At 42.2% G+C, this 12291-nt stretch overlaps 1 protein-coding gene across 2 annotated transcripts in view; it reads left to right on the forward strand.

The window, feature by feature from the left end:
* nfatc2a (nuclear factor of activated T cells 2a) overlaps positions 1-12291 on the forward strand; it is a 156167-nt gene that overhangs the window by 50073 nt on the left and 93803 nt on the right. For both annotated transcript variants that reach the window (XM_068048166.1, XM_068048167.1), the window contains exons 5-6: positions 1540-1712; positions 5006-5146. In XM_068048166.1, coding sequence (XP_067904267.1) covers positions 1540-1712; positions 5006-5146 — 314 coding nt within the window. The remainder of the gene's footprint in view (positions 1-1539; positions 1713-5005; positions 5147-12291) is intronic.

The following is a 12291-nucleotide window of genomic DNA, read 5'->3' on the forward strand; positions in this document are numbered from 1 at the left end:
TGAATTTGCAGCTTATTTGGTACATAGGAGCAGGAGTAGGCCATTCAGCCCATCGAGCCTACTCTGCCATTCAATATGATCATGGCTGATCATCCACTTCAATGCCTTTTCCCACAATATCCCCATATCCCTTTATGTCATTGGTATTTAGACATCTGTCAATCTCTGCTTTAAACATACTCAATGACTAAACTTCCACAGCCCTCTGGGGTAGAGAATTCCAAAGATTCACAACCTTCCGAGTAAAGAAATTTCTCCTCATCTCTGCCCTAAGCGGCTTCCCCCTTATTTTGAAATTGTGTCCCCTGGTTCTAGTCTCCCCAACCAGGGGAAACATCTGAGCTGCATCTACCCTGTCTATCCCTTTAAGTATTTTGTAGGTTTCAATGAGATCACCTCTCATTCTTCGAAACTCGAGAGAATACAGGCCCAGTTTCCCCAATCTCTCTTCATAGGACAGTCCCGCCATCCCGGGAACAAGTCTGGTGAATCTTCGTTGCACTCCCTCTATGGCAATAATATCCTTCCTAAGGTAAGGGGACCAAAACTGCACACAGTACTCTAAGTGCAGTCTAACCAAGGTTCTATACAATTGAAGCAAGACTTCACTACTCCTGTACTCAAATCCTATTTCGATAAAGGCTAACATACCATTAGCCTTCCTAATTGCTTGCTGCACCTGCATGTTAGCTTTCAGTGACTTATTGACAAGGACACCCAGGTCCCCTTGTATATCTACGCTTTCTAATCGCTTACCATTTAAGAAATACTCTGCACATCTATTCCACCTACCAAAGTGGATAACCTCACACTTTTCCACATTATATTCCATCTGCCACATTCTTGCCCACTCACTAAGTCAGTCCAAATCCCTTGAAGCCACTTTGCATCTTCCTCACAACACACATTTCCACCTAGTTTTGTGTCATCCGCGAACTTGGAAATATTACATTTGGTCCTCACATCCAAATCATTGATATATATTGTGAACAGCTGGGGCCCAAGCACTGATCCTTGCGGTATCCCACTAGATACAGCCTGCCAATGTGAGAATGACCTGTTTATTCCTACTCTCTGCTTTCTGCCTGTTAACCAATCCTTGAACCATGTCAGTATCTTAACTCCTATCCCATGTGCTTTAATTTTGCGAACCAATCTCCTGTGGGGGGGACTTTATCAAAAGCCTTTTGAAAATCGAAGTGTACCACGTCCACTGACTCCCCTTTATCAATTCTGTTCGTAACATCCTCAAAAAACAGATTCGTCAAACATGATTTTCCCATTCATAAATCCATGTTGACTATGCCCAATCGGATCATTATTATCCAAGTGTTCATTTATCACCTTTAGAACAGATTCTAGCATTTTCCTCACGACTGATGTAAGGCTAACAGGTCCGTAATTCCCTGTTTTCTCTCTCCCTCCCTTCTTAAATAGTGGGTACAGATATCTTGCACAGATATAAAATAACTCTGCCAAATGAATTAATTGCATTTTTACGTCATATAACCTTTACATATACTCTTTTTTTTAAAATAGGATTGACTGTGCTGGGATATTGAAGCTGAGAAATGCTGACATCGAGCTAAGGAAAGGGGAAACAGACATCGGCAGGAAGAACACCCGAGTGAGGCTGGTTTTTCGGGTGCACGTTCCTCAAGCCAATGGTAGGCTTGTCTCACTACAGGTCGCTTCCAATCCCATTGAATGCTGTAAGTCTTCTCTTACATTTAAGTCCATTCGGGTACAGAGGTTATTAGAATACAGTTATGACCATAACAGCCTGTGTTTCACTGCTTTTTAATTCAAACTCAACTGTTTTTACAATTAATCATTAATTTACTTAGTATATTCTGAAGAATATATTTGGCTTGAGGTGTTTTATTGAGTTCATCACATACAGAGATACAGCTGCTCTCCAGGTATAACTCTCTCACAGTGATGAGTATCACAGAATAAAACGAGACCAGGTATGAAATACATGGAACACGACCACATTTTAGTACTGTGTGCAATGGAGTCCATTTATCCCACCCAATCTTGTAGCCAAATGTGTGTCAGCATCAGGCATATGGTGATGAAACTGAAGCATTCTTTATTGTAAAACATAGGTGAAGGTACCCACCACCAACAACAACTGATGTATCGCTGTTAATATAGAAAAATGCTCCAAAACCAAGGACCATAGTTTAGGACACCACTAATATTGTAAAGACTAGATAAAGAAATGGGAGTCTGGTGACATCAAACTTCAGTGATAACTATCAGGAAAGACTGAACAGGCTAGGCTTCTTTCACTAGCAAAGACTGAGATGTGACCTGATAGTGATCTTTAAGAAATTGAAAACGTTTGGTAGGATAGACATGGAGAAAATGTTTACAGTACAGTAGATTTTACAGTACAAAACAGATAAAACAAAATGTAATTATGAATTATGAACTCGTGGGTTAGCAGTTTCTTTCTTAGCTTTGAAAAAATTGGGAGTCTGTTACTTACTAATATCTGTACTGATATCTATTTCTGTTTGTTTCAACTTGTTACAAACTAATCATAGTTTTCCAAATAAATAATTATTTAAATATAGTATACATCAAGGCAACTAGAGATGGCCAATAAATGCAGCCTTGCTGTTGTTGCCCATATCCTGAGAGCAAATAAAATAAATATGGTATTCCACCTAACTGTATAAAAATTAAGCAAAAGCAGTTAGACAGTTAAACGGAATGCCTTGTGCTATTTTTCAAAGTGCTTTTGTTGCTCCATTAGATTATTTTCAAGCACATTAGGTTCCTGGGACAGTAACTCCACAGTGTGAGACATTAATAAATATTTTAGGGAAGGTTTACAGGACAAGGCTCTCAGCACAAATCTCGCAAGCCCCTGAGAGAATGGATCAGAGAATCGGGTGTAGTGGTTGGCAGTATTTCTTGTGCTGCTGACCTCTACTTCTGATGCTTCAGTGTGCATTTCCAGCAAGTGTGCGAGGGTCTGTGCCAGGAGCCTCATCTCCCACAATTATCCCTCTTTTGCAGTACAAACTTATGACATTTATTTGTTTTCTTCTTTGTGACATTGATATCATGAAAAACTCAACAGTACATTTGTTGACATATATGTTAGTATACACACTATTTGCAACCCTTTTACGATTTTCAGCGTGGATGAACCCTCCGTTTGGATTAGTAAGGGTGTCTTGAGGGCGGAATTCTCTCAGTTCTCCTTGTGATGCCAATGTGGAAATTGTACACCTTCCTAATTTTGCTTTGTTGAACTGAGCATGGTGTCATAATAATCTTCTATAATCTTTTATAACAATGGTGTTGCAGAAGTGCATGTGGTGAGTTCCTGATTTTAACACAGAACACCATATGATTGAACTCAACTCCCTAATAGAATATTGAAAAGGCAAAATATGCAAGAGGGTATTAAGCAGGGATTGCCTAACCCCAGCTGTAACCCAAGCAGCTATCTGCTCATTTTAATTTTCCTACCTCTGTCTCTATAGAAAATTTATTGTGCTGAAATCACCTGAGAGAGAGCTGTCAACTGTTCTATTTAAATTCATTGTTTGTACTTCTGCTACAAAGTACATCCTTCACTCACTTGATTAGGTTATTTTTGGTTTGTTAAGCAAGTATGTTTGCTATAATGTGCTATTTTAAGTTTATAAAGTGGAATTCATAAAGTACATTGGCACTGGGAAGTGAGGTATTATGATGAAAGTAGCTGAAGAATATCTGTATTTGTTAATGGAATCTTTCATCAAGTGAAATTGTACACAGGCTGCTGGAAACTCATTGATTTTATTCTGGTGACAGAGAAGGGATGAAGGGTAACATGGGTAACCAAAACAGTTGAATATTTGCTCAATTCTACTTTGTTAACATTAACCTATTCCTTCTACTGTTGGTACGGGTCCCACAGCTTGGCTGAAATGGAAAAGCAAGTACAGTCACAACCTAGGCTGTTTTTTTTTGCCAGTTTGCTGAAGAGAAACAAGTGATGACTAATTGTACCTTTTGTTTCATTAAGTTAGAATTTAAATACTTGTGAAATGTAGTTACACGAACCCATTGTGTTCGATGTCTTCCCTCTGCCATGCCATCTTTTGCCAGCGGCGGGAAAGTTGGCGTCTCGGACACCTGCCAGGAGGCCAATTGAACAATTTAAGTGGCTAATTAAGGGCCACTTCCCACCTCCGTGGGCATTTTGCCCATGTTGGCAGGGCCCAACGGCACATGGGGAGACTGCTCAGTGAAACCTGGCAGCCTCCCAGCGAGGTCAACGGCGGGTAGGGGAGGTGGTGAGCCTCCTTTAGGGGCACTCAATGGCCTACAGAAGGGCCCACTAATGGCAATGAACGCCCTCACGGCAACGGTGCTGCTGGTGCTTCACAATTCCACTCCAAACCTCCCTGATTGCACGGGCCTGGCTACCAGACCCTGGCTAACCCCAATTCAACTTACCTGTCTCCATTGAGGCACCCTCTCCCTGCAGCTGCAGCCTCTGCATTGGCTACGGCTAGTGGTGGCACTGCTAAGGCTGCTGAACTGCTGACCCTCTGATTGGGCCAGCCGTTCTTGGGAGTGGGCTGCCATGCTTAATTGGATGGCACCCCTGGCAATGGCCTCTTAATTGGCTATCGCTGGAATTATGCTGCCCTGGGCCCTGCCCACTGCCAAAGCGAGGTCACCTCCCATTTTCGGCCCTGGTGGCAGGACTTCTGCCGTGTGCAGAAAATTCAGCCCAATGTTTCATTGTGAAATTGGTGAACTGAGTATATTTGCCAGAACTAATCAGGTTAATTTATCAGATACAGCACTGACACATGAGAGGACATTTATTAATATTGCACCAGCTCAGACTGATATAGTAAATGAGGGTCTTCAATGCTTTATATGCAAGATATGTACAAAGAACCAAAAGAGCTGCTGCAATACTCAAATGTATTTGTTAACTAATCAGTAGTGTCATTCTGTAATGAGTTTCTTTTTATTGCTCCAGCTCAGAGATCTGCACATGAATTACCAATGGTGGAAAAGCAGAGCATGGACAATTGTTTGGTTACGGGTGGACAACAAATGATTCTCACTGGTCAAAATTTTACTACCGAGTCAAAGGTCCTTTTCACAGAGAAGACTCATGGTGAGTTATGTTGGTCCTTTTTTGAATCTATTCAAAACTGCAAGAGAATTGTATTGTTAATCAAATCTAAAAGCAAATTACACCGTCAGTCCTTTCTTCTTTTTTGTGCCTCGATGGTTATTAAGTGAAGGCTGGTATTGCACTGAACTGAATGTGACCTTTGTTCCATGCAAGAGCCAATAATAGCACAAACACTCTTTTCAGGTGTGGTCTAGGTTGTATGAAGTACAAAGCTTTTCCTACATTGCTCTGTTCCTGGAATTCAGCCACTTACCTCAGGAGCACACCTGCACTGTTGCACTGTTGATGTGTTGCATTATGCTCTTCCCAGTGGACTCTGAATGAAGTGGCAACACATTTTGAGGGTAATTTTATACTATGAACTTATATTTGTTATAAATTACTTTGAGGCTGCTCTCAATCATTTCATTTTTAAAATATTTTTGTGTACATATCAACACTATTGATCAAAGAGTGGAGACTTCTTATTTCAGGTATCTTGACAGCATGAAGCACTCCTAGATCTGGGTAAATTAAACATTGTCGGATGTCAAGGAAGGCTTTCTTTACATTGCACCAGCAGCATACTTCAGCTCCAAGCTCAGAAGTCTCCTATATGTCCCATTGGACTAGTATGATATTTCCCGCACCAACCATTCCTTGGTATCCCAGACTGAGATTGTCAATTTTGTATAATTTAGTACCACATTAGGGGCAGTTTCAACACATGGACACATGGAACTGGGTTGAGACTGTCACTCTCATTTTAGGCAGCAGGTGGAGTGGACTTGTATCCCATCAGTCTGATTTATTTGAACCCAGATTTCAGAATTCAAAAATCAATTTCTAGCCCATTCCATCACTACTAATCTGTCACTCTCACTTAGAATGAAGTATAAAGATGGAGATTTCCACTGTGTTCTATGTGACATAAGTCATTATAAATAGGTTTCCAATGTTGTTACACATCGTGCACAGATAAACCTTACTGCATGAATGACTGGTGTAGGAAGTAAAAATGTTCACAGTAAGTAATATTCTTCTGCAGTTGCACTACATGTAAATTGCTGGGAGCAAAGGGAGCTTTACTTTGCACTTGCCCTGTGCTACACCTCACCAGAAGTTGCATGCTGTGATATTGGATGGCAAAAGGAGATAAGAGTTCCATTCCCCAGTAGTAACATTGATTGGTACAAAAAGTATAAATTATGTTTTTTAAGAAGAGATTGAATTTTTAAAAAAACAGTTGTGTAGGTTTTTAGGAATATGTGCTCCCAGCATGAAACTTTGCCTGCCCACAGCATTCATTATGCGCACACCGCTGTGTTACTGATACTCAACCACTGAGAGGCCCACTGATCTCTGCACCCTGCATTCTGGAACATTTATAGCACAGATACAGGTCATTTTGGTCCAACTGGACCATGCTGGTGTTTATGCTCCATGGCAGTCTCCTCCTAACTTTGTTTAACCCTATCATTGTGACCCTCTATTCCTTTCTCCCTCAAGTGTTTATCACAGATTGTACTATTTGTCTTCTTAATTTTGAAATGACAGTAATACGTTGGAAGCTGGAAACAGTAAAGATGAGCTGCCTCAAGATCTATCCCATCTATCCCTTCTATAAATATTGAGCTTCCTGTAGCACTGACAAGATCATTGTTCAACTTTACTGAGGCAGATTCTCAGATTTTTATCATCATTGTACTTTTGGGTTTTTCCATTATAATTTGCTTACACATATATACCATATGTATGTCTTAGCACAGGGAATGAACCTTGACCAATAGCCCTTCAGCATGAAATTGGGAATGGCAGGATGAATACCTACACCCAACCGGAATATGATAGAAAACATTTCCCGACATGGTTTGATTTTTTGAGATTGTACAATGTTAATTCTTCATCATGGTTTCAAGGCATTATTTTTAGAAAGTTGTCCATGGTATTCTGAAACAGCATTAAATGAATTTAGTTTTTTTTCTTAAACTGGATAATGCAGTTTGCTATTGTTGGACAAACAATGCTCAAGTTCCTGATGTTGCTTCTTTTAATGTGGTCATGACAGAGAGGCAGGAAGGCAAAATGAATGGTTAGGTAACTGATAGTCAAATGGGAGGTGATGTTTCTTAATTGCTGCTGGTGCCAACTGGTGCCTAAAACTGATACCTGAGACAAAAGCAGTTGAACAGAGAAGAAAGGAAGGAGGGCTAACAATTGCTGCAGACAAGTTCCACTTTCCAGTTGTCACACAATTTCCAACTATAATAGGTTGAATCATATTGCCAAAGATGTGGAATATTAGAAAACAGCATCATATTTTTATCTTTTTTGCATGCCATAAAATGAGATGGTGCCTGTTTAAAGTTGTGATTTATTAACACACTACACACAGCAATCTCGCATATATTGATCATCTAGGGAAGAAATGGGTTCACATTTGAAATCTAGAAGCCATTTGTTGTCTTAAATGTACGAGAGCACCTTAGTTTGAAATGAAAGAGAAACACTTAATTGCTCCTGATGAGATCAGAGGTTATTCCTAACATACCTCATCTGTTGGGAATCTTCCAAAAGTGTCTAGTGAGGTACAACACCCCATACACATAAGACTGCTTAGTCTAGGGTTATGAGCAGGTGAGAAGGGGTCAGCCTTTGCCTGGTTTAACTGTAACAGGGTTTAATTTTAGAAACACCATGTTTTTAGTTACCCCTCAGTGAATCCTTGTTCACTGCTCCAATTGTAAGGCAAATAAATCAAACAGGTTTCCTTAGATTTAAACAAGAAAGGTAGAAGCTTATTAATCTTAAACTAATCCGGTTAACGACTACTAATATACGACGCGACCACGGTAGCATGCATACACGATAAACACACACGCAGATAGACACAGAAAAAGTAGAAGGAATAAAGGGGAAAAGTTTGAGGCAATATCTGGTAGTTACAGTCCTTTGAATTCAATGTGGATTCTTTGGTTGTCGGTAAGTCTTGCAATTCATTGGGGCCCAGTTCATGCTTCAACTCGTTCTGATGTAGGAGTCTTTTCTCTCTTGAGGTTTACCTGTCTTCCTTGAGACCGGTGGCTTGAGGAGAAAGCGAGAGAGAACCAACCAGGAGAGAGGCTTTCTTCTTCCAGGTTCCAGTTCAAACAGCCTTCTGATTGTTTTTCTGTGGCACAATTCAAAAACCCTTGGGTTGCTCAGCAGTTTAGTCATGTGACTAGCTCCTTATTTGGAACAGGCTCTCCTGCGAGGTTTGTGGAATGTACCTTAGCAATCTCTGGAATGCTCTTCCTTACACCTTCAATGTCTGGGGTTCAAAATCCATTTGGGTTAATTAGAGCAGGGAATAGTCCTTTGTCTCCACAAACAGCATCTCTTAGCATGCAAATGTCCTTCCAGCCCAGTGTCTGGTGATATTCAAACAAGTAATTTCTCCACTCCAGCAACAGTTTAAAATCAATGTCCATATGACAAAATTAATATGCCTCATTCTTGGCAGGTGGAGGTCTGCATGACACCTCCACACCCAGCGGAATGAAATGTGATTTTTAAAAAAGAGCATTTCATTAAAAGGGACTAGAGAGAAGATAAGTACAGGAAAACACACATGCATCTCTCTCATTCATTCAGAACCCTAACAGTTGTTACAGCCTGTCTTTTCTTGGTAGCATTGCTGCTTTAAACGGCCCTTTTTGGCATCCCAATAAACATGTGGTTGTTGGGGAGGTTTTTTCAGTTTGCACATTTCCATGACCGCCTAAGGGATCTTTGTTCTTGTTGAGGTCTGCAGGGGGAGGTTTAGGTTTAATTAGCCCTAGGTGGGTGTTTTGCTCAGGGGTGGCGGGAGTGAGTGGTTCTACTCTGAACTCTGTTTCAGTGCTTTGGTGTGGCATGCAAGAGCTTTTCACCTCGGGATGGCTGGTTCCCCTTTTTCCTGATTGTGGGGGAGGAATCTTTGCTAATCTTCCCTTTGTCCTCTGGGACACCCCTGCCTGCAGGTATTTGTCCAGATTCTACTGTACTCCCCTGCGGCACTTCGATTAGGCGAGGCATCACCCTCATGGTTTCTCTGCCCTCTTGAGGACTTTCTTTGACTCTGCAAGTGCCTGTAAATGCTGTTAACTACTCTGTTGGTGTGCTTCCAGTGTCTGCGTTTACGTAGTAGGATGTGGGGTCTAATTTTTCAAACATTTCGGGGTTAGCTGACTGGACAGTAGGGATTTTCATCCAGGATTCTTCCCAGACTTCCTTTAACCTGCCCTCTTGGTCCCTTTTTCCCCATTTCTTTCTAACCCGGTGCTAGCCTGTCCCCTTTTGTTCTCAGCAGGGGTCCCTTACAGTTCACCAGCCCTCTGCTGGAGAGTCCTCCAAATGCCGATATAGGACTTGGGGATGCAGATTTCACTGTAGCTTGGGGCTTCCCCTCAACCTGGCACATGTGGCAACTCCTACAGTACTCCGCCACATCTTTGTGGAGTTCTAGCCAGTCAAACTGCTATCTTATGCGGACTTTGGTTTTTCGTATACTGACATGTACAGCCACTGCAATCTCATGGGCCATTCTTACTATTTTTTTCCGGTACCTCTGCGGCACCACTAACTGGTGAACCACTGTCTACTCCTTGCTCTCAGGTCTGTGAGGAGAACTCCATTTCCTCATCAGTCCCTCATTCTTTAAATAGTAGCAGTCGGGGACTCCCGCTGCTTCAATTTCAGACTGGGCAGCCTGGGCTAACTCTCTCAATACTGGGTCAGCTCGCTGAGCCTCAGTTAGGGAAGATCCATTTAACTCATTCCCTGGATCTTCTAACTTTCCAAAGAAAGTCTCGGACAGACAGACCTCATGGTCACCTGTCTGCACTGCCAATGCAGTCTCCTCTGGGGCAGCTGGTTTGATCATGACCTGATTCATTACACATTCAGGGAAACTGCAGGGGGCCGTCTCCTGCCACTGCCCTGTCTCTCTGACCTCCTGCGGTCTCTCTTTTACTACTCGGGAAGCTTCCAGCTTCATCCCTGCCAGATCATTACCTAGCAGCAGGTCAATCCCGTCCAGAGGCAAACTAGGGACAATCCCTATGGTCACCGGTCCTGAAACTACGTTGCACTCCAGGTGCAGGTAAAGGTACAGGCATACACTGCCGTCCAATACCATTAACCACCATTCTGGTGTTTACTGCATTCTCTGGGGGAAAGGTCAGGCCTTTTCCCAGTCATAAGGATGTAGTGGCCCCTATGTCCCTGAAGATTACTATGGGCTTGCTTGGCCCACTCGAGGGGTATGGGGTTACACTCCCTTCCGACACAAAACCCTGATAACCCTCAGGAATCCTATTAAATTTTCCTGCACCTGCAGCCGTAAGCTTTCTGGGTCTTACTCTTACTGTAGTTAAAGCACAGTTTGTTCTGCTGTGTCTTCCATCAGGGGTTTTTCTTCACTGAGCGGGTGTGCCCTGATTAAGGATAAAGGTTTTCCCTTTAGTTTCCAGCAGTCAGCTCTTAAATGCCCTGCTTTATTACAATGGAAGCACACGGGTCTCCGGGTCTCACTCCTGCTTACAACACCTTCCTTTTTGGCTGGAGGAGGGCCCCCTATGTCTCCTGCTTTTCTTTCTCTCCCAGGACTGCTTGGGCTTCTATCACCTTCCCACCCTTTGACCTTTTCGGATTTGTGGGGGTGATGAGGAAAGTTTTTTCCGTGGGAAACTGATTTATAAATTAGAGCAAACTCATCGGCCAGGATTACTGCCTGCCGGGCTCTAGGAGCCTTCTGCTCTTCTACATGTGTCTTCATGGAAAGTGGGAGAGAGTTTTTAAATTCCTCTAGCAAAATTACTTCTCTGAGATTTTCATAGCTGAGCTGCTCTTTAAGAGCCTTCAGCTATTGGTCAAAAGACAGCTGCTTATTTCTGTCAAACCCCAGGGAAGTTTGATCAGCTTGCTTCTTGAGGGTTCTAAACTTTTGGTGATAGGCTAACTCATATGTCCCGAGGATAGCACTTTTTGTCAGTTCATAATTTGATGAACTTTCATCTGGCAACGTGGTCTAAACCTCATGAGCTTTTCCTACTAATTTATTCTGTAACAGCAGAGTCCAATTCGCAGCTGGCCACTTGAACTGTCTTGCCAGTTTTTCAAAAGACACAAAAATCGCTTCGATGTCCCCTTCATTGAATTTTGGGATCAGCTGGGAAAGTTTTAACAATCCTGTACCCAGCCCTCAATTACGCTCCACCATATTGGCTATGCTTTCACTGGGGTTACTCTGTCGCCCCCTAGTTAACTCAAGTCGTCTCAGCTCTCTATCTTTGCATTCTTTCTGGAAGGTTCTTTCCTTTTCTCTCTCTCTCCTGTCTCTCTTTCTTTCTTTCTCCTCTCTTGCTTTCTCTCTCTCCTCTCTCTTCGTGTTCCTTCTAGAAGGCTCTTTCTCTCTCTCTTTTGTCTTCCTCTGTTCCAAATTGTATTTTTGCTAGCAATACCCTGTCAGAGTCTATTTCTAACCCTGTTTCTGTTTCTTCAGATTCAAGGGAAAAATGGTTGGCCACTAGCCTTAGGAGTTTAGACTTCCTAGCCTTGCCATATACAGTGATCTCACACTGCTCAGTCAGTTTTCTCAATTCCTCCATAGACAGTGCTTTTGACTTGTCCCAAGTTACTTCACCCTGGCTTGGGGAGCTTCAGTCACAGACATGTTGGTGTTCTTGCATATACGACCACAAGAAAACCTATATTGAAATCTTTTCTCTATTGTTTGGGATCAATTTGGCTTCCCACTTCCAATTTGCTTGTTTGTCTTGGGTCAAATCTCAAACACCCGCCCCCAAATTTCTGTTACGACCAGATGAGAAGGGGTCTAGCGTTCCCTCTTCGCCTTTGCCTGGTTTAACCATAACAGGGTTTAATTTTAGAAACACAGTGTTTTTAGCTCCCCCTTAGTGAATCCTTGTTCACTGCTCCAATTGTAAGGCAAATAAATCAAACAGGTTTCCTTAGATTTAAACAAGAAAGGTAGAAGTTTATTAATCTTAAACTAATCCGGTTAACGACTACGAATACGCGACGCGGCCACGGTAACATGCATACACGATAAACACACATGCAGATAGACACAGAAAAAGTAGAAGGAATAAAGGGGAAAAGTT

The sequence above is a fragment of the Heterodontus francisci genome, chromosome 16, assembly GCF_036365525.1.
Source record: "Heterodontus francisci isolate sHetFra1 chromosome 16, sHetFra1.hap1, whole genome shotgun sequence".
Classification (NCBI taxonomy): domain Eukaryota; kingdom Metazoa; phylum Chordata; class Chondrichthyes; order Heterodontiformes; family Heterodontidae; genus Heterodontus; species Heterodontus francisci.